Source organism: Puma concolor, chromosome C1 (assembly GCF_028749965.1).
Source record: "Puma concolor isolate L17-30 chromosome C1, mPumCon1.1.hap2, whole genome shotgun sequence".
NCBI classification, from domain to species: Eukaryota; Metazoa; Chordata; class Mammalia; order Carnivora; family Felidae; genus Puma; species Puma concolor.
In genome coordinates, this window is record NC_141674.1 from 55,861,831 (window position 1) to 55,888,294 (window position 26,464).

Consider the following 26,464-nt stretch of genomic DNA (forward strand, 5'->3'; position numbering starts at 1 on the left):
AATGAAGAAGCAAGACACATGTGGTCCTTGCATTCATGGAGTTTACAATGCAGGGAGGATGCATGAAGGATGAGAGAACTGCTGTTATGAAAAACTATTAGCACAAGTCTTCCCTCAATGTTTAACCCTAATTGAATGACAGAGATGGACTTAGATGATACCTTCTCTAATAATATTTATGTAAGAATGGTCATCTTGTTTATTTGCATCTAGGAAAAAGAAGAGAAAAAGGAAGGCTATTGTTGCCTGCATCTTATTTGTATTCTCATAATTTGTTTTGTTTGCTTAACAATCGGATTCAAGTCCTTTCTCCAATAGCTTCATCCATGCTCCTAAAGAAGACGGCTCAGGTGAATTTGGAACACCATCTCATATCTGATTTAGCAATTTTGTGACATGCTGCGATCAGAACATTTTAGATTGTGCACTCAAGGAAAAAGGAGATTAGAAAACACATTGTCAATATATGTTTAGTTGTTTTTTCACTTACTTACAAATTTTGTATACACATAAATACGCACTGCAAATATATATTTACTATATTCAGTAAGATGTACACAAAAATATAAATTAAACTTTAAAATGAAATAAAGAGTAAAATAAAATTTGAAATAGTTTATTAACAAAATAAATGCCTTTCTTTTCATGAAAAAAAAAACCACTGAAAAAATAAGCTAATCCATGAATTGTACAAGCTCATTATTAACATTTGGTTACCGTATTTTTATGATCTCTATATTGATTAGTTGTCCTTTCAAACTAAGCAGAAGCTGCATTTTCCTATTTTTTTTAAAAAAAATGGTTTAAAATTTACTGAACTACTCAACTGAAACATTGAAACAAGACAGCAAATTGTTTCCAAGGCTTCTTAAGTACTTCTTTTGTAGGTGACAAACATAATTTTACCAATCCACCCCCACCCCCACACAATTATGGCAACATTTTGAAATACTGTACTTGTTTTCAAATGTTCCCTTAATAGCACTTTTTCACTCAGTGTTAAAATATTATCTTTATCGTGAAGGGACAAAAAAAAGCCTGTGATTTTTTTTTTTTTTTTTCCGAAAAACCTATTTGGAAACATGCTACTGATAGATGCATAACATTACAGAACATATCAGCAAATTTAGAACATTTACCTTTTTTGGTGAAAAAGATAAAAAAAAAACCCTCAGTTTTAAGGTAACTCTTTTGACTTTGTTGCAAATGATTTCCACAACCATTCACCATCTCATTACACAGTAATGTTAAGGTTCTACAATTTAAAATGTTTGTTTTTATCCATTATTTATGGAGACAAATTGCTGAAGTGTGTAAATACCACCATATGTCACCGTCTCATAAAAACAATCCAGGGTACGTTGTTGATTCTAAGATGTTCATTTTTCATATTTAATGTCTCCAATAATGGGGAGTTTTATGCCTACTGCCCAGTTTGGTGAGGGGGCTGGTTCTGAGCATGCCCAGCTAACTTAGGTTGGTTTTGGTGGCCTGGAAGAATACCCTAGAGACAACACTGGGACACTGTTAAGAAATGCTGCCTTATTACAACTCTTCTGTCACTGAGGATGATACTGGGTGAAACAAAAAGGTGATGGGGAGCGTTGGACCCAATGTGAATGTACCTGAAGAATATCTTAACCAATTGATTTTGCTTGTATTTCCCTTTTCCTTTTGTGAATGAAGAAGAGTGTTAGATAATACAAACATATATTTCTAAATAAATCTAAAAGGGATATTTCAATAAATAAAAATTTAATCAAAAGATATTAGGTGTCAAGAAAGCATGTGTCATAGCTTATGTGACAATTCTTATTTCTTACTGGTACCTAAAACACGGTAAGTAGTATCGTCAATGAATTCCTAGATTCAGTGAAATACTGTCATAATTTAAGGGTCCTGCTGTCATCCCCTCTGCATTTGTGTGCAGTTTTCCCCCTTCCCTCAGAACCCCACTTACAACATATCGAACACGGGACCACTTAGGGTCGGTGTCATGCCATCCAAGAGTGCTAGTTATCTGTCATCGCACTGCCCACCGTGGAGAGCCTGCGCGAGCGTGCGGAGAGGCGGGCAGCGCAGAGCGCGCAGAGGAAGGACATCTCTGAGGAAAGTTCTCACTCTAACATGAGTCAACAAAGTGACTCCTTGTGGCTGTGCAAACTGAGGGCATGGTTTTGTCGGGCTGGTCCTACCTCGCACGTAATTCACCGCACGAACTCCGTCAAGGTTCGCTCAACCTTAGAAGCGAAGGCTTTGCGTCCGCATTTTGTGTCGGGAAGGCAGGTGCCCAGCGATAATCCCCCTGCTCCGGGCGACACTGGGAGCCCACAGGGGCGGGGGGCAGGACCAGGTCCTGGCTGGCGTGGAGCGCGGCGAGGAAACCGCAGGCGCCCGCGGGGCCGAGGGTCCGGCAGCTGCGGCGTGCAGCCGCGTGCCCCGCCCTCCTCCACCGCCGCGCGCGCGCCCCCCCACCCCGGGGTCGACCAGCCGCACGTGGCGGGGGCGGTGGCAGCAGGGCGCGCGCTGGCGCCGGGACGCCCAGGGCTAGAGCCACACGTGCGCCCCGAGCGCGAGCGGCGCCGGGGCCGCGGGGGCCTCGCCAGCCCCAGCCCCCGCCCTCATACCGGCGACGCGCGGTGAGTGACCAGGGGCTCGAATGGGGTGGGGGCGCCGGGGACCCCGGGACACGGACTTAGCTGGGTGTCTGAATGCCCGGGCTTCGTGTCTCGCCTCTCCCGGGGCATTGGGTGCGGCTGAGAGTTCTCCTCGTCAAGGTTCTCGCTCTCTGGGTGCTGATGTGCATTTGAGGGTGCCAGGTTGGGGTTCGGCCAGAAGGAGGGGAGAGGGCGCTCAGGCTGAGTGAGCCTCACGGGACGCAGAATGGTGGGTGTGTGGGGCAGGGAGGGCTGGCATCTGGGGAAAGGGCCGAAGGCACGACTCGGGGTCCAGTGTTGGCGTGACTCGGGCTAGAAAATGGGCCTTTTCTAAGGCATTGCAGTCTTAAGTCTCGCGTGGTGGGTGTACTGCCCCATCATCGGCAGCACTTTCCCATAGACACACCTGGAGTCCCTACCTGGCGCGTTAGCTGCTCGTGGAAGGGCAAGCCCAGCCCACTGGCTAGCCACCGGCCAGACTCAATTTCCTCATTTGAGGAATGTCTTTGGGAAGGCTCTTCTCAGCTGGTTAGGGGGCACAAGTATAAACATTATAAGAGATTAAGTATCTGCATGATTAGATGGACATCTTAAACTTCATAACCCAGAAACATACAAAAGACTTTACCCAGGTATGTCCAGAGAACAGGACAAAATTAATCTTTATCCCTCACCTCTGGATAATTGTTATAATCCCTTATGTGTATATCCTCTGTAGATAAAAGTCTTTGCTGAGCCTCTACTATGTACCTGGCCTTTGAGTGTATTTTGTGATCCTTTATAATTCTTTTAAAAGTAGGTGAAGTGGCTATCAGTGTTCTCACTTTACAGATACGGAAACTTCCCTGCTTTCACAGAGATGGTGAGTTACAAGTTCCTGGCTCCAAACTTTGTGCTGCTTGCTGGCTCATAACATTATATCCACTTCCACTTGGACAAACATTATATTCTCATTGCCCATTAACTGGAAATGGTACAGTGCCCGGTTTCTCTGTCCAACATATAACCTTAGTGGCTAAGAGCTGACACTTGTTCCGCATTGTAAAGTAAAATCCTCAATCATTACCAGTAGTACTTTGTTAGGCATGAAACGCTGTATAAGAGTCTGCAACATTCTTTGTTGATGTGTCTTGTTTCTTGAATGTCATGATGATTACATAGGACGGTCAGTTTCCAAATTTTGGCAAGCTCTGAATCATGTGTTAGAATGAGTTTCAGGGTGAAAAAAATTCTAAAGCATATGTAAGATTTTTATGGGAGAAGAATCCTCTCAGTATAGTAGATTTTGCACATTATTTCTCAAGTGTGGACTTATTTTTGTATTAGTATACCTGCTTTGTCCTCTGGCCAGTTATCTGTCATCTTTGTAATTACACTCACAGCACTGCTCTCAACTTCTACATGTAAATTTGTGCAGACCCATGTAAAAAGAAAGCCCAATCCCAAAGAAGGTTTGTCCAGTGCCTTTTGTTCTTGGAATCTTGTGGTGCTCTTTGCTAATGGAAACAATGATTTTTTTTAATATAAATATGTATTGAACAGCTATTATGTTCAAGACATTGTGCTGGTCACTGTAGTAAATATAAAGAAATGTAAGACCCAGTTCCTGTCCTCAAGAAATGAAAACTGTTTGAGAAGACAATAATTATGAGAACACTTAGTATGTCATGGGTGATAGGTGGCATAAAGTCACCTATTACAAGGAAGGTATGGGATCTAGCTTTAATCAAATTAATCTTTCAGTGATGAGTCAGATGAATAGGCAAAGAGAAAGGTCAAAAAGCAAGCCTGTCCAACAATTCTGATAATATCCTTGAAAAGTAGGTGATATTATCCTTTTTTCTTATAATAATAAAAGCAGATAATATTTATGGAACTCTTGATATATACCAGGCACTGTAATAAGAGCTGCTCATTTAATCTCCACAATAATCTTGTGATGTCGGTGCTATTTTTATTCTCATTTTACAAATGAGGAAACTCAAGTATGGAAGGCAGTTCTAATTTATCTAATTTTGAATTTACTTCTGGGTTTTCCTTTTTTTTTTTAAGTTTGTTTTGAGACAGAGAGAGAAAGTGGGGGTGGGGCAGAAAGTGAGGGAGAGAGAGAATCCCAAGCAGGCTCTGAGCTGTCAGCACAGAGACCGATGCAAGGCTCCAACTCCCGAACCGCGAAATCATGACCTGAGCTGAAATCAAGAGTCAAATGCTTAACTGACTGAGCCACTCAGGTGCCCCACTTCTGGCTTTTCTGTGTTAACTTGGTCAACTTGAGGATTTCCCACCTGTAGCATAGAGATACCAATAGTTTATATAGCAGATGACCTAATATTAACAACTCAAATATATGCTCTGCATCGTGATAAATTGCTAAGTAAATGCCTGTAAAAGATGATGAAGATTAGAATCTTAATTTACATCTCTTTTACAGTGATATGCTCAGGAAAAGGTAAACATTGAGTAAAACATCAGGCAGAGATGTTGAGACATGGAGTTGTTTGTGTAGAGACTTCACCTGAATTTTTCATTTATGTTAGAAACCTTTAGGAACATTGTGGAATGATGATCACTAGTCTCAGTTCACCCCACCCCCTGGCAGTGTGCCTCCAATTATCTTTAATTGTGAAATTCCTAGAAAATTCTTTAAACAAAGTAATTGTAATGTGCTTTAATATTTTTGATGCCTCGTAGCACTTTATGAAAAGACTCCATGGTTGAGGTTACAAGGTGAAGCAAAGCTTGCCAGAATCCAAAAATAATAATACCCAAGATGCAAAGGTGAACCCCCCACCCTCTGCCACTGTCCATAAATAGAGACTTCAAGATTGAGGAAGACCAAGGAGAAACCCTTCCAATAAACTAAGGAAAAAAAGTTAGTAAAAGAAATTTAATTTTCTCAATAAATGTCAGTTGCCATTTTTCAAACAAGGAAAAGAGGCTTTGAAATGTGAAGTTACTTGGGATGGTGACACAGGTAGAAATGGAGGAACCAGGCACCCAGGCCTCAAGCCCCAGGCACCATGCTCTTCCCAGTACATCATCCTTCCTGAAAGACAATGACTTATTTTATTTATAGCTCTAGAAGGATATGGAGGGTGAAAATAGAGAAGGTTGGATTTTTTTTTTAAGTTTATTTATTTATTTTGAGAGAGGGAGAGAGAGCACAAATGGGGTAGGGACAGAGAGAGAGGGGAGAGAGAGAACCCCAAGCAGGCCCATGCTGTCACCACAGAGCCTGATGCAGGGCTCGAACTCATGAACCATGAGTTCATGACCTAAGCTGAGATCAAAAGTCGGACACTTGACCAACTGAGCCACCCAGTTGCCCCAAGAATGTTGGATTGTTAAAACTTAACAAGTGCAGGGCATCTGGGTGGCTCAGTCGGTTATGCAACCAATTCTTGGTTTTGGCTCAGGTCATAACCTCATAGTTTGTGAGTTCAAGCCCCATATCGGGCTCCTCACTGGCAGCACGGAGCCTGCTTGGGATCCTCTCTTTCCTTCTCTCTCTCTCCCCCTCCCCTGCTCATGCCATCTCCGTCTCTCTCAAAATAAATTTAAAAACTCAAAAAAAAAATAAAAACTTAAGTGGTATGAAAATTGTTGGCTTGTGGAGCTAATCAAAGAAAGAAAACAGGAAACAAAGCAAATAACACCAATTGACTTGAGAGTACCTTATTTCTTCAGGACTCCATCCATGTCTTGTTTCTTTTATTTCTTTTTTGTAGTTCTCTACAAAATGAAATCTCTACAAAATGAAATGCTTGTTCAATTTATAAGACAGTTCACAGTACAAATGATTCCAGGGTTGAGATAAGATTCCCTTATGCCCTTTAAATTTATTTATATGCAGTATTTCAAGAGTCTGTCTATTATGTCCAGTGTGATATATCTGAAATGAAAATAAAGGCAAATAGAATTAACAGAAGAACATTTCAGAAAAATATAAAAGAAGGGGAAAATGTGTAAAGGAACTTTTGTTAAGAAAAATGATGAAGAGGTCATAAAGAGGGAAAGAAGAAAACCCTCCAACAGAATTAAAAAAAAAAAAAAAAGGACCAACACTTCAGAAACACTTCAGAAGTCTCCTGCTTTCAAGCAAGAAAAGAATGTGCCTACGTATTATAGGTAAAGTTAGGAGTACAAATGCTTACCAGTGAGACTGGAGGAAATTCTAGAGAGCCTCAGCTGCTCTCGAGAAAGGAAAACAGTGTCTGTCTAGTTTGTTGATGTAAAGTGTGTTGGGGCTATTGGGTAGAAAGAAGAAAAAGCAGAGAGGTTTAAGTTGATGTTACTTTCCTTGCCAGTCACATCACCTAACATGACATGATAAGGAGACTGATTTGATGATCAGGGTCAGACAGCACAGCATTTGTCCATGTTAGAGCTTGTGAGATTTTTTTCACCAAATGGCAGACTCAGAAGGAAAAAGGAGATAATGCTTCAGTCAGGAGACTGTTCTTTTTCATGACTTAGCTCATGAAAAGTCATGGAGAAGAAGGTTGACTCCAATGGCTAAGTTGCAAGCTTGCTACTTGGTGGATTTGATTTTCCTTTTCCATCATCCTAGTGGAATAGATCATTAGAGGTGGTTACATATTGTCTCTATACTGTTTTTGTATTTGTCTCATTCTCTTTTGAGGAAGGGAAGGGGGCATCAGAATGATTCAAGCTGTGAAGATTAAAGCATAAGGCATTATAACTGCTTTACTAGTGGGTATGATAAAGAATGCATGTAATGTGCATTGTGCCTGGAATATAGTAAGAAATCAATAAACTAGGCATTAGTTTTGACGGTAGAATTAACATTAGCACTATTTTTACTATTATGCTGCTACTGTTGCTACTAATCAGAAGCAGTCTCACATGCTTGAAGTAATGTTAGATTAGAAACCAGAAAATCTATGTTCTGATCTCGATTCTGCTATTAATAACATTTGGCAAGTCCCCCTCTTTTCTCTAAACCTTGACTTATCTGTCTGTAAAATGGGGAAGGTGAAATAGATAACCTCCAAAGTGTTGTCTTTGTACTGAGATGCCACCACTAAGACATGTCTATAAGTAGCTTTGCCAGCAGAAGGGAAGGATTTTGTACTCCACATCATTGAGTCAACTGGGTAATTAATAGTATGCATTTGTAAGAGAGTCAACCTTGATAGACATCTAGAACATCATTTGGTTGTTCTGCAGTGTCCCAGACTGAAATGTCAGCTGTTGGAGGGTAAGAGCAGCAGGATCATGGCAGTGACTAGCTAACCTTTGAAGTGCCTTCCTCCTCTGACTTATTCAAGTATTTGATACTAGGGTTAAGAATAAAGATAGCCTCAGGGCACCCAGGTGACTCAGTCAATTAAGCATTGACTTCCGCTCAGGTCATCATCTTGAAGTCTGTGAGTTAGAGCCATGTGGGGCTCTGTGCTGACAGCTCAGAGCCTGGAGCCTGCTTTGGATTCTGTGCCTCCCTCTCTCTCTCTGCACCTCCCCTGCTCTCTCTCTTTCTCTTCTCTCTCTCTCTCTCTCTCTCTCTCTCAGAAATAAACATTAAAAAAAAAAGAAAGATAGCCTAGCATATGATTTTTTTTAAACCTAGTTTTACAAAACGTATAGTTCCAGTGTAGTAAAAGTCATAAGTGATTTAGAAAAGACATCCATTGGGGTGCCTGGGTGGCTCAGTCAGTAAGCTTCCGACTCTTGGTTTGGGCTCAGGTCATGATCTCACAGTTCACGAGTTCAAGCTCCATGTTGAGCTCTGTGCTGACGGTGGGGAGCCTGCTTGGGATTCTCTCCCTCTCTCTGCCCCTCCCCTGCTTGAGAGAGAGAGAGAGAGAGAGAGAGAGAGAGAGAGAGAGATGCAAAAGCAGGACCCAGAAGGGAAAATGGGAGCTAGCCTCAGTGGAGTGCCTATTTTGTTCTAGGTAATCTCATAGGTCCATGACACTATCATATTAATCTTCCCAGTAACTTTGTCCAGGTTCCTATTACTGTATGCACTGTAAGAATGAGGAAATGGCACTCTTACAGTTAATAGTGCACAGTGGAACTAAGGTTCACTAGCTTTTTTCTTTTCCACAATACTACACTGCCCCCTTGAACTTAACATAGTGCTACCATGTTAAGTAAAGTAATGTGGAAGTAGGAAGTGCTCCTGCCTACATGCAGTTATCACCTGTGGTAAGGGTTTTTCCTAGCCTACTAAAATACAGTTTTGCAGTAATGTGTATTTTGTGCTTCTTCCTGGAGCAACAGAGGAAGATACTCACCGGGGAGTTATCCTTGCTTCTGCCTTCCTGCCAGTTGTAGTATTTCTGGCTCATCCTTGTCCCCCTCACTGAGATAGTATTTTCACTGTGTGGAAACTGTCACAACTTGAGTGATGGGTCAGTGACGAGTCAGTGAGGCAGCATTCTCTTTGATTTTCTGATTCAAGATAGAGTTGTAGTTTTAATATCAACTCTCCAGGCAGACTGTCTGAAAGATGTTTACAGTTGATAGGAAGTTTCATTTTATTAGAAGATACCTCATTTACTTGAAGGTCTTGGGGTTCTGAGTTTCTTATAAGAGGAGAAACTATTTTACTGGGTATTCAAAGAAAATGAGCAAACACGTGTTTGAGCAAATTCAATGTACTGTATAAACTCAACTCTATCCTCTAATTTGCCTATTTCATATATAGGGGTGTGTGTGTGTGTGTGTGTATTTCATATATGTATATTTCATATATATTTCTTATGTACATATTTAATATGTGTTTTATATATGCATATTTCATATTTATACATTTAAAACATTCTTATAACTAATTAAATATTTTGCTATTACTATTTTATTTATTTGGATAATGTCATAGCTCCATAAATTGCAAAGCATATTGAAAGATACCCTGTAGATACCCCTTATAGTCAAGAAGCAGAAATTTATTTAATCCCCTATGTAACTGTTTGTTCATAATCCAATCATCTTCTAGTTGTCTTCTCATTCAGTTTGTAATTTTCTTTATGCTAGAATATTCCACATTTTAATGAAGTAACTAAGGTAGTGGTAATAAAGAAAAACTTACTATTAATGATGTCAGCCATGATGTGGCAGAATCAGATTTAATGTAGTTGTAGTTACATTAAAATAGAAATAAAATAGACACTACATGAATAGACACTACTGGTCTGCTGGCTTTACTCTGGTCCCCATACACGAGGCCAAGACTAACTTTTTTGTTTGTTTTTTTGCCTTTGCATGTGTTTGTTTAATGTAATTCATATCTTGTAACACCTTGACTTATCCCCAATTAAAACTCAGTTAAATAATTTTTTTTAGGGGCGCCTGGGTGGCGCAGTCAGTTAAGCGTCCGACTTCAGCCAGGTCACGATCTCGCGGTCCGTGAGTTCGAGCCCCGCATCAGGCTCTGGGCTGATGGCTCAGAGCCTGGAGCCTGTTTCCGATTCTGTGTCTCCCTCTCTCTCTGCCCCTCCCCCGTTCATGCTCTGTCTCTCTCTGTCCGAAAATAAATAAATAAACGTTGAAAAAAAAATAATTTTTTTTAAAAACGTTGAATTAAACATCAGTGGTTTCCTATAGATTTGAGAGTAAAATCCAGGCTCCCTTCCATGGTAAACAAACCCATGGTAGATGTGGTTCCTGGCTTCTTCTCCATTTCATGTCCTACCATTCTCCCCACAGTCACTTCCCCTGCCAACCTGCCCTTTTTTTTCTGTGACTCACCCATAGCCAGCTTTTTCCTCTGCCTCTGGGCTTCATCCTGAGTCTTCACTTGGCTTGTGCCAGTCTCAGCTCCAACTTCACCTCTTGCATTGACCAGCTTCTCTCCTCCCCAGTCTTTCTCTCCCCTTAGCTTCTTTTGTGGTTTCCTTTTATCATTGTCTGAATTTGTTATTTATTTGTTTTCTGTCTCCTTATTCCAAAACGTTGGTTCCATGAGAGCAGAAACCCTCATTATCTTGTTCTTCACTCTATCCCTAGCCCCTGCCACACAGCAACTGCTTGATACATATTTGTTGATTGAATGGCTGACTAAAAGGTGTCTGAGCTGAGTTGGAATGGATGCATAAGACTTAGCCATTCTAGGGGTACCTGGGTGGTACAATCGGTTAAGCGTCTGGCTCTCGATCTCGGCTCAGGTCATGATCTCACAGTTTGTGAGTTCAAGCCTTGCATTGGGCTCTGCGCTGATGGCTTGGGATTCTGTCTCTCCTTCTCTCCGTCCCTCCGCCACTTGTGTGTACGCTCTCTCTCCCTCAAACTAAATAAACTTAAAAAAATTTTTTTAATTAAAAAAAAGATTTAGCCATTCTAAGAACAGTGGAAAAGTAAGAGAATAACATCAACAGGATGTTGCAGGAAAACTAAGCAGCTAGAGAGTAGAGATGGATGTGGTTGGTAATATAGACAGAAATTAGCTCACAGAGGCCATTGTAGGCTGTGACCTTGGACTGGATGTTTAGAGAAAGGGAAACTATCAGCTTTTAATTTAGATCAGTGTTTTTCAAACATTTTAAACCAAGACCGATAAGAAACACATTTCATATTTTCTGTAAACTGAGACCCACCCTCAGATCCTAGAGGCCACCACAATCTTTGGCTCATGGCACCCCCCTGAATCTGCCACTGTAGATTCTCATATCAGTCCCTGTCATATTATAGCTCCCTGACTGACATTTTCGCCTCTCTCATCTACTTTTAAAGACTCACCTGATTAGATTGGGCTCATTTGAATAACACAGGATATTCTCCCCATCTCAGATCCTTAGCAGTAATCACATCTCCAAAGTCCCTCTATCATGAATTGTAATATATACACATGTTCTAGGGATTAAGGCATGGACATCTTTTGCGGGCCATTATTCTACCTACCACAGGGATGTTTATAAGGAGTTTTTTAATAGCTCATATTTCTTTCCCCTTCCTCCCTTTTTCTTTCTTTTAATAAATGTTTGTTGAATACTCTTTCCTAGTGCTAGGTGCTGGCATAGAGCAGTGAGCCAGTGTTCCTGCTCTTATGGTAGCTTAAATTCTCACACAAAAATAGATGACAAACAAGTAGTCAAGTAAATAAACACAGTAGTTACAGATTGTACCGTGAAGCAATAAATAGGGTGATGAGTAGAAAGTAGCTGGGCAAGACCACTTTGGCTAGGGGATCAGGGAGGGGCTCTCTGAGGAAGTAACACATGATCTAAGATCTGAAGGATATAAGTCAGCCAGCCACTAAGAAACAGAGGAAGAGGATTCTAGCAGACGAAATGGAAAGTGCAGAATCTCTGGGCAGCAAAAGACATGCCTTATTTAGGGGCACAGTCTGAAAGCCAGTATGAATGGAGCAGAGTGAGCAAGGCAGAAAAGTATGGCAAATGATGGTGACAACACAGGAGAAGTGAGGCCATACATTGCCCAAGAGAGCATCTGCGGTGAGGATTTTGGATTTTATTCTAACAACGATAGACATATTGAAGGGCTGTGAATAGTGGTAGTATGAAACATGTAATGTAATCTTATCTATATTTCTAAAAGGTAGTCAGTATGTGAAAATGACCTAGAAAGGGGTAAGGATGGATTGGAAAGACACATTAAGGAGCTACTATAGTCATCTAGGGGAGAGATGACTGGCTTTTGGACTAGGGTGAGGACAGTAGAAACGGAGAGAAGTGGATTGATCTGTAATATATTTTGGAGGTAAAATTAATGAGACTTAGTGATGACTTGGTTGTAGGGAATGAGAAAGAGAGTGGACTCAAGGTCCACTTCTAGGTTTTTGAGCAACTTAGGGGGCAAGAATGTTATTTACTGAAATAAAAAGGGCTAGGGAAAGAACCAATTTGGAGAAGGGAGACCAACTGAACATGTTAATATTGAGTACTATTAGAGATCAAGAGGTGATGCAAAGAGACAGACTGGAACACTGGAGTCTGAGATGAAGATGTGCATCTGAGAGGCATTAGCATACAAATGATTTCTAGAGCCGGGTGACCAGATGTGGAGCTGGGTGACCAGATGAGATCTCCTGGGGCAGGAGTAGAAATAGAAAATAATGTCTTGAGTGAGCTGAGGTCCTCCAAGAGTTGAAAGTCAGGAGGAGAAGGAAGAGCAACCAGCAAAGACTATTGAAAAGATGAGTGATGACTAGGCTAGAGGTAGAAAAGTTAAAGGGGCACGTGGGCACATTTCTATAAACCCACTAGAGCCGGGGCACCTGGGTGGCTATGTTGGTTGAGCGTCCAACTCTTGATTTAGGTTCAGGTCAGGATCCCAGAGTTGTGGGATCAAGTCCTGTGTAGGGCTCCTGACTAAGATTCTCTCTGTCTCCCTTCCTCTCCCCCCACCCCCCTCCCTGGTGCTCTGCTCCTCTCTCCTACTTACTTGCATATGCTTACCTGCTCGCTCTCTCTCTCTCTCTCTCTCTCTCTCAAAACTAAAAAACAAAAGTAAACAAACAAACAAACAAAAAACACTAGAGCAGTACTGTTATATCTCTAGCACTTAACATTGTGCCTGGCACATGAAAGGTAGCCTGTTAAAGGAATAAGTGAATTTTTCTGAGAATGTCTAGTATGTTCTGGCACATCTCTAGGCATGGGAGTAAGACGTGAACATTTGCATTGGCTGGTTCCCAATAGCCTAACATCGCAGAACTTTCCAGCATATGTTATGGATTTTTGGCCCACCTTAAAATAGAATTTAGAGAATTCCCTAATGATTAGTAGAACCATTCCTTAGGTTTAAATTTGGAAACAATCAGAAATCACCAGCTTGCATTTTCTGAACCATTCGAGATAGGAATACTTAGTAAAATAAATGAGTAATAAATAAACAAGCAAACAAACAAGTAAAATTGAACTTCTGTAGAAGACTCAAACAACTCCCTTTCTTATGACCAAAGAGATCGATTTTTCACTAAGTTCTAGGAGAGGGTTATAAGCCACTTTTTAATCTTCTGTTCTGGAAGCACATGAATAGATCAGAAATTCTCATTAGTCTTGGGATTTAACACCATTATGTTTGACTATGATGGTGCAACGCTGTTTGGAAGAAAACAATTTTTGTGTGCCCCTGAGGCTCGGAAGGTTAAGTAACTTGCTCCCAGTCTCAGAGTTCTTAAACCCAGTTCTAAAGGACTCCACAGGCCATACCTCTTCTCCCACCCTTTGCCAACTCCAAGAAGCATAAGTGAATGGGGTTAGAGGTGGTTAAGATTTTCAGTTTACAAGTTTTAAGGTATACTTCATTTAAAAAGAAAAAAAAAACAAATCTTAATGATACAGAGAGATTAAAGGGGCATTTTAAGCCTTTCTGAATGGTGTTGGTCCTGGTATTTTCTGAATGTATTTAACATGAATGAATTTGTCTTCTTTTACAAGGAAAATTACAGAGGTGTGTTCCAGAGTTGACTGTTCATGGCACAAACAAATGGAGGGTGTTCACTGGCACTTATTTTTATCATTGTGTTGTTGTTGGCTAAAGCAAATATAGGTAAGATATTTTTATAATTGAATCAGTAGAAGGATTTATGGGTTAAATTTTGTTACAGATGAAATATATATTCGTGGCAATTGTTCTGGTAGTTGGTCTTTTGTAGTCAATCTTCTATCATTTTAAGTGGGTATATCTGGTTCCATATCTGTAACTAATATGCATTTTATTTAATTTATACTGATTAACATGAGTCCAATCATATCATTTCTCATTAAGTGACTAGGTAACCACAAAGCTGACTTCATGAATGAATGTTTTACTAAAACGGTAGTGCATTTTAACAGAGGGTGTTTATGAGCAAATTCAACTATGGTAAAAAAAATAATGGCTGACGTTTTCCCTGCCTTTTCTTTTTTGGGAGCTTACTTTTTTACTTAAGATCAATGAAAATTAGAGATGCAGAGAACAAATATGCAAGTAGGATAGGGTGAGGAAAGAGGGAGAGACTTTTTCAGTTCTAAAAATAAAAAAGAATTTTTCATTTATAGGGAATTTTTAGTATTTCATTTATTTGATATAAATAACTTCTTCTGGGGCACCTGGGTGGCTCAGTCGGTTGACTGCCTGACTTTGGCTCAGGTCATGATCTCGCTGTCCATGGGTTCAAGCCCCGCATTGGGCTCTGTGCTGACAGCTCGGAGCCTGGAGCCTGTTTCAGATTCTGTGTCTCCCTCGCTCTCTGCCCCTCACCCACTCATGCTCTGTCTCTCTCTCTCTCTCTCTCTCTGTCAAAAATAAATACACATTGAAAAAAAATAACTTTTTCTACCAATTCCTGTTTAGGGTAGTTAAAGCAGTCTTACAATTGCAAAAAAAAAAAAAAAAAAAAAAAAAAAAAAAAGAAGAGACTTTCAGTAGAGGCTTTCTATCACATTTGAAAATTCAGGGCAGAAAAAAAAAAAAAAAAAAAAGAAAATTCAGGGCAAATCTATAATTCTGATGTTCTTTCACCTGCAGTACCACCAAAAACTGTTCATTTCTGAATAGTTGTCATATTTATTTACACAAAAGCTTCTGGAGAGTAAGAATGACCTCTCTTTTAATGAGTTTAATGTAGTATCTGTCAATAAACAAACTCTTTTCATGTAGTGTCACATTAGCTGTATTGGGTTATGGTTCATCTAGCCCAGGGTCTTGCATCTTGAAGGAATACCAAAATATGGCATGGTAAGACCTAATTTTCATCCTTGATGCCAACCACAAACATAACAGAGCCACTGAATATTTTCTTTTGTTATAAAATAATGTTCTAGATTATACAAACTTTATACCATTAATACAGCAAGAGAAAGTGTTATTCCTAAATCTATCCCTTGTAGTTTGTAATAGCCCCTTACAGCATTATTTTTCTTTTTGGTCTGAGTATTGAAGTAAGCCTTATAAATCATAAATGAGAATGGAAACAAGTGTGATTTACTCTGGGAAGTACTTTTCAGTAGCCTGAGGAATAATCTGCATATAAGAGAGGTTGATTTTTCCTGGTCCCATGTTCCTGAATGTTCTCCCAACCCTATTTTCTCAGCACTTTTGGTTCTGGTTATAGTATAACTGTTTTGAGAAGGATGCGTATTTTAATTCAAATACAATTAGACTTTAATGTGGTTACCTTCTGTTCTCATTGTGCATCACCAATTCAGCCAGAGCAGTTTAGGTTATTTATATTTCCATGATTTGATGGGATTAATTTTACCTTGCTCTTGAGGATTACACAAACCCACCATTTTGAGATGGATTTCTTATGTGCTGACTTGTGTCTTATTGCAGATGTATGCAAGAGAGGAGATGTGACCGTGAAGCCTTCCCGTGTAATTTCGCTTGGATCAGCTGTCAATATTTCATGCTCTTTGAAGCCTGAACAAGGCTGCTCACAATACCCCAGTGTTAACAGGTTAATCCTCTACAAGTTTGACAGACAAATCCATTTTCTGCATGGTTACTCCCTCAGTTCTCAAGTCACTGGTCTTCCTCTGGGTACAACCCTGTTTCTCTGCAAACTGGCATGTAGCAAAAACAAGGAGTTTCGAATATGTGGGGCAGAGATCTCAGTTGGTGGTGAGCATTCCATTCTGAATTCTTAAAAACTAGTCATCTTTCGATATTTGTCATGTGTTATACAGAAATCCAAATATAGGACTGTTCTTTCTTTTCATGCCACATGGATATATTTCATCTTGATAGCAATATGAGCATCTCAACGTCAGAAATCCAGAAATCAATAGAATTGGGGTTTCATTTAGTAGTGTTATCTCTCTTTTTCTCCCTCCCCCTATCCGCTCCCCTGCCCACTAGTGTTTTACCCATTAAGACCATTTACCTGTTGTCCTTGGACTCCAGTGGCAGGAAAGAGAATCTCTGCAGCTGACTCTTCATGGCTTCTTGATTTATGAGAATTTAATTCAAAGCTACAACCTCCTAAAAAGACGAAAGAGGTACCTTTTTTGACTTATGAAGTCCAGGTTGACCACCCAAAGCTGAGCAGTTCTCCTTTCCCTAACTTAATGGTCCTTACATCCACACTTACTCCTGACCACTGGTTATACTTATCAGAGGTTAAAAGAAAACTATTGTCACACTATCTTTACCTGGGTTTTCTAGAAAGCTCCCTAAGGCAGAACTGACATGCTTATGCTTCATTGGGAAAGGGGAATTCAGTAGTCTCAAGGAAGCAAGAGTGAGGGGGTGAGCCAGGAAGGGACCAAAGCAAACACAAGGAGGTCAAGTTACTGAGCTGGCCACAGCATCGAAAGAAAATACAGCTGGTTGTTTGGTCACTAGGGACATTCCCAGAAAAAAAGTATGGAAATACAATGACAGAGAACAAGGAGAATTTAACTATCTGTCATTGGTCAAAGTTCACCCACAGGGTATCAACTCCCCCACTTAGCTTGCACTGCTGGTCCCTCCAGGCAGCTGCTGTGCCTAGGGTGAGCTGGCAGCACACCTGCCAAAAGCTTGTAGCCTACAGCCTACAACCTGTAGCCTTGAAGGTCCAGCCGGGCAATCCAGTGAGATTGCATGGGCTCTGAGTCATCCCATCTCATTCTGTGCCTCCGTGGTTGCAGATAAACTCTGGAGTGGCCAGTGAGAGGCATGGGAGAGTAGGAGGAATTGGTATATTAGTCTGACTGACAAAGATGCAAGGACAGGGCCCCTGACATGAAGACAGTGTTACAGAGCTCAATGAGACTCTTTCCTAAAGACGGAAACCACTATTCTTTGACCTGCAAGGATATGGTTAGTGCCAAGCAATCTTGCTGGAGAGTCACCAGAAGCACTGAGTAGAATACCAAGCAAACAGCTGAACAAATCACTGGAGGCTGAGAAGATATAAACCAGGTCCAGTCCTCCTCTTCCAGTTCAGGGCCTCCTATTCATGCCATTTATGGGTCATGTACTCTTGGCTCTGACTGCCTGTGGTGTCCTAAAAGGAACATGGGCTTTGAAGCCCAACCCTGTCACTAGCAGTAGGCAGTTTCAATTCTCTGAGCCCCAGTTTCTCTGTCTGTTATGAAGATACTAACATGTACTTCAGAAAATGGTTGTAATGAATAGATGACACTCAGTATGCAAAGTGCTTAATCTAGTACCGGGCACATGGAAAGCACCTAGGTGATAAGCATTAGGGTTGAAATTTTATGTGGCTTGACTCTTTTATTCCTGTGCACAGTGTGTTGGGTAGGCGACCCCATTTCCCTTAAAAGAACAGTACAAGAAAGTGATAGACAAAATCAAAACTTTTCTAAAAATCACCATTGGTCCTCACCTTCCTTGTCCTCAGAATACATGAATGTTTCACCCTGGGATAACTTGTTAGTAGACCAACATTACATATGTGTATTAGATATTCCCAGGCATAGATGTCAGTTGTGGGTGTTCACAGTGCTGCTGCTGTTTTCTTCATATTTACTAGGCTAACAGTAGCCTTGAAAGTCAGCGTCCTTGCACATGTCTTTAGCCATCCCATTCCATTTCCTACCTTTTCTTAGGTATGTTAGAGTGCTACAACCCCTTTTCATTTTTAAAACTTTCCATCCAGAATATGCAGATGCATTTGTGACAGTTGCAGCATCAGAAAACCCAGGGAGATGGTCAAGAGGATCTGTCGTGGTGCAGCAAAGTTGGGTGGTGCTGCTGGAATGTTGCTTGCACCGCGTGCTCTAGTTGTAACCGCACCACCAAATGGCTGCTCTTTAAGCAAGGTTAGCACCTTTGAGGGGAAGGACTGACTGAAAGTAGCACCTTTTTCTGAGTACAGCTAGTCATTCCAAGAAAAGACACAATGAATTTTGGTTTTGCCTAGTATAGCAAGCTTAATCCTATCTAGTGAGGAAGTAAAGAGCCCCTTTTCTGTGATAAGTGGTGTCCACAGTGCCTTTGTATATCCTGAGGATGCTGTTATAAAGTTGGCTGTTTTCTAAGAACTGGGAATGGGTAATTTAGCCTTTTCTTCCCAGCCCCTTCCAGGGCTTAGGCTGCTCTGCTGCCAAGACCTCATTCCAATTGTGCAGTAACTAAGCAATCAATGCTCTAGCTTAACCTCGTAGGATTGATCCACAAGCTATTTAGAAAATCAAGGCAATAAATGAAAGACAATGGATTCTTGCTTGGGTGGGTCTTTTAATGTTTGTTTGTTTATGAGGGAGGAAGAGAGAGAGAGAGAGGGAGGGAGGGGCAGAGATAGAGGGGAACAGAGAGTCCAAAATGACCTCTGTACTCATCACAGAGAACCCGACCTGGGATTCAGACCCATGAACTGAGAGATCATGACTTAGCCAAAGTCAGATACTCAACCGACTGAGCCATCCAGGTGCCCCTTGGGTGTTTTCAGCATATGCTTGACTGTTGATATTTCTGAAAGCTATTTTTCCAAGACTATTAATTTCCCATAGTAAGTAGGGCTTTTAAAAACAATAACAACTGTAGTACTCATAACAATTTATTATATTGCAAGCTATCTTAATTTTCAGAGGCTTTGATTTCTGTCCTTTTTTTGGTGTCAGCTATTATACACTTGTATTGAAGAGAATGAGGCCTGGTTTCCCCTGGAACAGATAGTCTCTGTCAAAACCAAGTCCTGGGGTTTGGGGACCTCATGCTAGGAAAGTTGACTTGATTTGTGAGTAAAAACTGTGCTCTTTAAAATAAGAGTCTCTGCAAACTTTTAGGAGTAAAGATACGAGTGAGAACTAACTTTTTAATTACTTAAAAGTACCACGTGCTTTATATGTCATTTGGTCATCAAAAGACCCTATAAAGGGTTAGGATGGGAGGGGAGACATATCAACAAACTTGTGGAAGCTAGAAAGCAGGTAGACCAGTAATAATTGGCTTAGCCAGCAGCTGGCAATGAGAAATGTCATGATGCAACATGATTGAATGCAGAAGATTCCACCCCAGAAAGACTCAGAAATTGGTGATACCATGTCTTTCTGAGAGGAAGGGTAAAATAGGACTAAGAAATGAGAGATTCCATTGAAAATCTATTTGAAAAACAGATTCTCAGATCTCTTTCCAAATTCCATGTAGCTAGACATTCACTGCTCCATTACTCTGGCATAAGACTGGAGGCTTGGCATCAGAGGGTCACTAAACTAGCTCCGACCACTTCAGTTGAGATTGGTAATACCATGCTGAAAAACAGAGGAATTAAAGGAACATCTACAAATAGCTCCCTTCAACCCTGTACTCTCCCCCACTAAAGTTAGAATATCCTTTTCTAAGAAATCTGACAAGGCCAAGAGGAAATATCTAAAATTATTGACGATACTGTGGCACCTGGGTGACTCAGTTGGTTGAGCATACGACTTAGCTCAGGTCATGATCTCCCCATTCGTGGGTTTGAGCGCTACGTCAGGCTCTGTGATGACAGCTCGGGAGCCTGGAGCCTGCTTCTGATTATTCTGTGTCTCCCTCTCTCTCTGCCCCTCCCCCACTCATGCTCTGTCTCTCTCAAAAATAAATAAATATTTAAAAAAATTTTTTAATAAAATAAAATAATTGACAATACAGAAAACCTGGCCAGATCACCCTGGGTGAAGCCCAGAATCAGCAAATGCCCCTCAGCTGACACACATGCAGAGCTCCAATCTATAATTTAAATAGTGCCTCACTTCTATACATGAGTAAAAATATAAGGATCTGGGGAAAACGTCTGCTATGAAAGATAGAAACCAGAACATAGGGAACAAAGCATATAAGCAAAGTGGAAGAAGTAGAGTGTATTCAGGGAGGAAATATTAAAAAACAAAAACTATCCTTGATACCCTCAGAGAATTGAGAGAAACTATTGCATACAGAACAAAGATAGGATGCTGTGTGGAAAGAAAATATTCAGAGAATAGAAAACATGGCCCCCAATGATAAACAAATGAAAAACTTAACAAGAGACTAGATATATACACTGAGGAGGTTTTTCCTTGATGGTAGAGCAGAAAGATGAAGAGCTTAAAAAAATAGAGGGTAATATATAAAATTAGAGGAAGATCCAACCGATGAAAACTAGAGATTTTTAGAAAGATAAAAATAGAGAAGAGAGAATCAACAGAAAAATAATTCAAGACTGTTTCCCAAACTGAAGGACAAAAGTTCCCAGAATGTATACACTCCAAGAATCCAAAAGAAAGTAGACCCTCATTAAGCACATCTTTGTGAAAAATCAGAATAGTGGGGACAAAGAAAAGATTTTACAATCTTCTGAAGATGAAAAACAGTAGTTCAAGAATCAGCATGACTGGGGTGCCTGGGTGGCTCAGTTGGTTAAGTGTCCGACTTCAGCTTGGGTCATGATATTGTGGTTCACGAGTTCGAGCCCCACATTGGGCTCTATGCTGACAGCTCGGAGCCTGGACCCAGCTTCAGATTCTGTGTCTCCCTCTCTCTCTGCTCCTCCCCACTCGTGCTCTGTCTCTGTCTCTTAAAAATAAATACACATTAAAAAAATTTTTTTTAAAGAATCAGATGGCTTCAAGCTTCTCAACAGCACCCTAGAATATGGAAGACAATAGAGTATTGTCTCCAGAATCCTAGATGAAAATTCTTCTCAATTTAGAATTTAATAGCCAAAGTATCAGTCAAGTGTGAGGGTAGAATAAATACATTTTTAGTCATGGTCAAAGTAGTTCCTCCCTGTGCCCTTTTCCAGGGAATTACTGGAGGATGTATCCCACCAACACAAATAATTAAATCAAAGGAGAGGAAAGAATTAGATTTAAGAAATAGGATATCAAACACCAGAAAAAGAAGGTATTTCCATGATACTAAGTACTGGTAATATCAGAATAACAGCTGCTATTGTACCAGGCACAAAGCAAACCTATCTTATTGGAAACTTCGCAAGGACCCAAGAAAGAGGTCTTCAGGCAAATGAAACAGCATTTGAATATGGTGAGCAGTGATTCAGATAATTGGCTTGAGAGTTTGGAATTAATAATAAGAAAAATAAACAAATGGAAAAACAAGGCAATTTATTGCTGGCTCCAAGATCAATAAAAAGTAGTACATAAAATGAGAAGTTAATGTAGTGTTCTAAGTGGATTAGTCATAAGTAGTTATGTATACAGATATATAGAGTGTATTTATACATTTAACCATGTTCACAGTATTTCCTTCCCTGAGCCCTTTCTCAGGGAACTGTAACAGTGTATACAGTATATACAGTGTGTGTGTGTGTGTGTGTGTGCACGCGTGCATGTGTTTCATACATGATATATATTTCAATGTAATGTATACATATTTCTTTTTTTTTTTAATTTTTTTTCAACGTTTTTTATTTATTTTTGGGACAGAGAGAGACAGAGCATGAATGGGGGAGGGGCAGAGAGAGAGGGAGACACAGAATCGGAAACAGGCTCCAGGCTCCGAGCCATCAGCCCAGAGCCCGATGCGGGGCTCGAACTCACGGACCGCGAGATCGTGACCTGGCTGAAGTCGGACGCTTAACCGACTGCGCCACCCAGGCGCCTCTGCATATTTCATATATATATGAAAGAGTCTGTTCTTTTAGGAAAAAGAAAATTTATTATTCCATCAAACAAAACTATATGAGCTTCATACTATTATACCCATTTTATAGATGAAGAAATTGAACCTCTGAGAAGTTAACTTGTCCACCATCACATAGTGGGCAATTATCATGTCTGTGGTGTTGCTAAGGACAAAACAAAAAGGGGGGGGGGATTTATTCCATCAATTACAACTTCTTTTTTTTTGGTGCAGAGAATATCTAGGGATTTAGTGGTATACTTGTTTTATCTCACCCAAGGGAAACATCTATTACATGTGGGTCTCAGTATTACAGTACAATGAGATGAATGATTAACAGTGTCTTTTCTTACTTCCACTAAATCTGAGAAACTCCTAGCTTGGGTTTTGCCTTTGACTATAACATGGCTTAATTTACAAATACACACCTTATGGTAGAAGGGATCTTGCCTTGTACACCTTTGTATGTCCATAGCTAGCACTGTGCCCAACTCATGGAAGGTACTCAGTGTCCATGCACATAAAGAATTAGCGTAAATATATGATAACTAATTTGGATGTAAATTTAAAAAAATAAAATTAAAAAATATATTAAAAAATTAAAAACAGAAAGTATTCAAAAAAAGAATTAGCTTATAAATGTTTATAAGGTGTTTCAAGTGATTCTGCAGAAATTAGATTTAGATGATACAACTCAGAAGGACATGACTAGGGCTAGTGGGTAGAAGTGTCTTGGCAGCAAATATCAGGTCTAGGAAGAGAAAGAGCCCCTAGTTTTTAAAGGTTTCTAACATTTGGGGACACCTGGGTGGCTCAGTTGGTTGAGCATCCAACTTTGGCTCAGGTCATGATCTTGTGGTTCATGAGTTTGAGCCCTGCATCTGGCTCTCTGCTGTCAGGTCAGAGCCAGCTTGGTTCCTCTGTCCCCCTCTGTCTCTGTACCTCCCCTGCTCATGCTGTCTCTCTCTCTCTCTCTCTCTTAAAAATAAATAAACATTGGGGTGCCTGGGTGGCTCGGTCGGTTGGGCGCCCGACTTCAGCTCAGGTCATGGTTTCACGGTTCATGAGTTCAAGCCCCACGTAGGGCTCTGTGCTGACAGCTCGGAGCCTGGATCCTGCTTCAGATTCTGTGTCTCCCTCTCTCTCTGTCCTTCCCCTATTCACGCTCTGTCTCTCTGTGTCTCTCAAAAATGAATAAACGTTAAAAAAATATTTTAAATAAATAAACATTAAAAATATGAAGTTTAAAAAAATTAAGTTTAAAGGTTTCTAATATTTGAGTGGACCTCACTCTAAACCAGTAAACTCATCATCACCATTGGTAATGAAGCTAGCACTGGATGTTCAGCTGTCAGGGGAAATGGTTGAATATGGTGGTAAAAGGCTTGGACTCAAGTCAGCTACACCTGGGCTGGAGCCCTGATTCTGCCACAACACAGTTTTGTAATTTGGGGCCAGATATTTAACCTCTAAGTTTTAGTTTTCCTCTTCAGTACATTGAGGATGATAACAATAAATACTTGATGTAGCTGCTATGATATCTAGTTGAGAAAAACCATGCACAATGCATAAGACTCAGCATGTAGTGTTTGATCCATTTTCACTATTGTTATTAAAAGACATTCATGCCTTGGAAGCAAATATGAACTTGATGGAATCTAGACATAGGGGAAGTATCATTGTCTTATTGTCAAATAACAATGTGATTGAGATATCAACTGTGTGGTGTTTAAAATATGAGGCCTTGCACTTTCTTTTTAAAGTTGTTCCGGAACAGCCTCAAAACTTATCTTGTATACAGAAGGGAGAACATGGGACTGTAACCTGCATCTGGGACAGAGGACGAGACACCCACCTATATACTGCATATACTTTACAGTGAGTGAAAGACTATATTTTTGCAGCTGCTTTGTAGGTATTGTCTTAGACTACACTTAGAAATTCAGTTAGATATACATTTAGAAATAACAGTTTTATATTTACCACAGAGAAGCAATAGACACCTCTAGATAGGTACTTTAACAAAAATTCTAGTGTTCATCAGTTAAAACTGGTTCATTCATCCAAAGTGTGAGAACTGATGTCTTGGGTCTGCGATCTAACTCAGAGTTCTCTTCAGAGCATCCAAGGCTTATGTTATGGATGTTCCTCCCTGCTCTAATAGGGTTAAACTGGCCACATTATATCCCTTCTTTTGTGGTTGTAGACTCTTAGGGTCATAATATATAAATAGACTCCTCGTTGTGGTAGCTTTCCATTAGCTTCGGAGGAGTTTCTTTTTAAAGCATCTTTGTGTGACCTGGAAGTCCATACAAAGAAGAGTCTGGGAGATTCTGTTCCCTGGAGTTGATTCCATAATCCATCCAAAGGATAGGATAGTTTGCACATGCCTAACTGAGCAGGAAATGGAAAGAAAGTGGAGCCCAGGGTTCCAGGCTGTACTAGAAGCTGGCACTTCTTTTTGTACAGTAAATGCTAGGGCCATGGATCTTTGGGTAACAGTTGGGTCTGCCCTGAGGAGCCAGGATGTCAGCCAGGGTTTCGGGTTACTTATCTATATGCACATCAAAAAGTCTCAATCTGGTGTGCTTGGGTGGCTCAGTTGGTTAAGCCTCTGACTCTTGATCTCAGCGCAGGTCTTGATCTCAGGACTGTGAATTCAAGGCCTGCATTGGTCTCTATGCCGGGTGTGGAGTCTACTTAAAAAAAAAAAAAAAAAGGTCTCAATCCTACTAAAAAAGGGGAGAAAATATGGTCCTATTTATTACCATAGAATACAAATATTCCCTTAATGTATCCAACTGACCTTAACAAAATGTCTAGAATTTTGAATATTCAAATATTATATCCCTTTTGTACTAAAAGGAACAAGTACTCATAAAGTATGTTGCTAAACACAATTGTCTTTTATTTACAGGCTAACTGGACCAAAAAATTTCACTTGGCAGAGGCAATGTAATGATCATTATTGTGACCATTTGGACCTTGGAATTAACCTAACCCCTGAATTGCCTGAATCCAGTTACACAGCCAAGGTTACTGCTACAAATAGTCTTGGAAATGCTTCTTCAATTCCATCCACATTTACATTCTTGGACATAGGTACATTTTATTTCACACTTTGTAGGTATCATTCATTGGTAAATGAACATTATTCTTAAAATCACTTGAATGTTCTGTACGTGATTGTTTCAAAAGGGACAATGGCACAAAGAATAGATATTACTTTGATGCAAGGAAAAGAGTGCATGATCTCAGAGCCTTATGGAGATGGCCATACAGAATGGAATGTTCAACATTATTCTCTCTGTTGGAGAAAAAAGAACTTAGTCCCACAGAGGCACTAGCTGCCAGTGATAACCATTTGACTGAGGAGAGGGTTCTGCAAGATTGATTATTCATGAAACTCAGTGTAGGCATTTCTTGTCAGAGATATCTTTTTACCCCCATGGTTACTCCACTATTCTGAGATAGGCTACCTGTGGGTTTGCTGGGCCAGCGCAGAGGTGCAAACTATCAATAAAGTGTACCAAGGTACAGGGGTGCCTGGGTGGCTCAGTCAGTGAGGCGTCCAACTCAGTTTCAGCTCAGGCCATGATCTCATGGTTCATGAGTTTGAGCCTTGCATGGGGCTCTGTGCTGACAGTGCAGAGCCTGCTTGGGATTCTCTCTCTCTCTCTGCAGCTCCCCTGCTCATTCTGTCTCTCAAAATAAATAAACATTTTTTTTAAGTGTATCAAGGCACAAATGTATCTTGTTCTGAGAATACCTACTACCATTCTCATCACCTTGGGACCTGGAGTGAGCCAGTTGTAGCACATTTCTGAGCAAATAAAATTGGCCCAGTTGAATTAGAGGCCAGTGTCAAATATCCCTCAGGTAGGACTGTGCTTCTGGTCTGCCTTAACTTCCAGCCTTACATTATGTGTCTCTCTTCTCTCTTCCCACAGCACCTCTTTGCACAGGATATATTGCTATGGGTATCAACACAGGCATTTATTATACATTACTTATCATACTTCTCCCCGTCTTACTACCTTCCATTTCTTTACATTGACTATTTCTGTGTAAGGCACCCTCTTTTCCTCTTATTCTTTCCCTCTGTTCTCTGGTTCCTGTGACCCTTCTGTATGACCTTTCCCTACCACCATTTCTTCTTCTGAGAAGTGATCACCACTAGCCACCTCTGCCTTGTCAGCCATTGGTACTCTGGGGCTTGGTACGTTGGTTTTCTTTATGCATTGGATTAAATGCAGTTGATACTATCACTAATGTTGAAGGTAGTTTATTTGGTAAAAAATAAGGGTAGATTAAGGAGAATTATTTTAATTATTTAACAGTGGATC

The 26,464-nt window shown here is 40.4% G+C and overlaps 1 protein-coding gene across 2 annotated transcripts in view; it reads left to right on the forward strand.

Annotated features, from left to right (window-relative positions):
• Positions 1–2,108: 2,108 nt before the first annotated feature.
• IL12RB2 (interleukin 12 receptor subunit beta 2) overlaps positions 2,109–26,464 on the forward strand; it is a 78,598-nt gene continuing 54,242 nt past the window's right edge. Inside the window, exons 1-5 of one of the 2 annotated variants that reach the window (XM_086717247.1) lie at positions 2,109–2,229; positions 14,024–14,135; positions 15,903–16,190; positions 23,882–23,996; positions 25,036–25,220. In XM_086717247.1, the coding sequence (XP_086573373.1) occupies positions 14,060–14,135; positions 15,903–16,190; positions 23,882–23,996; positions 25,036–25,220 (664 nt within the window). In that variant the 5' untranslated portion in view covers positions 2,109–2,229; positions 14,024–14,059. Of the gene's footprint in view, positions 2,230–2,289; positions 2,640–14,023; positions 14,136–15,902; positions 16,191–23,881; positions 23,997–25,035; positions 25,221–26,464 lie in introns of those variants that run through there. The other variant, XM_086717246.1, reaches the window with a different exon arrangement.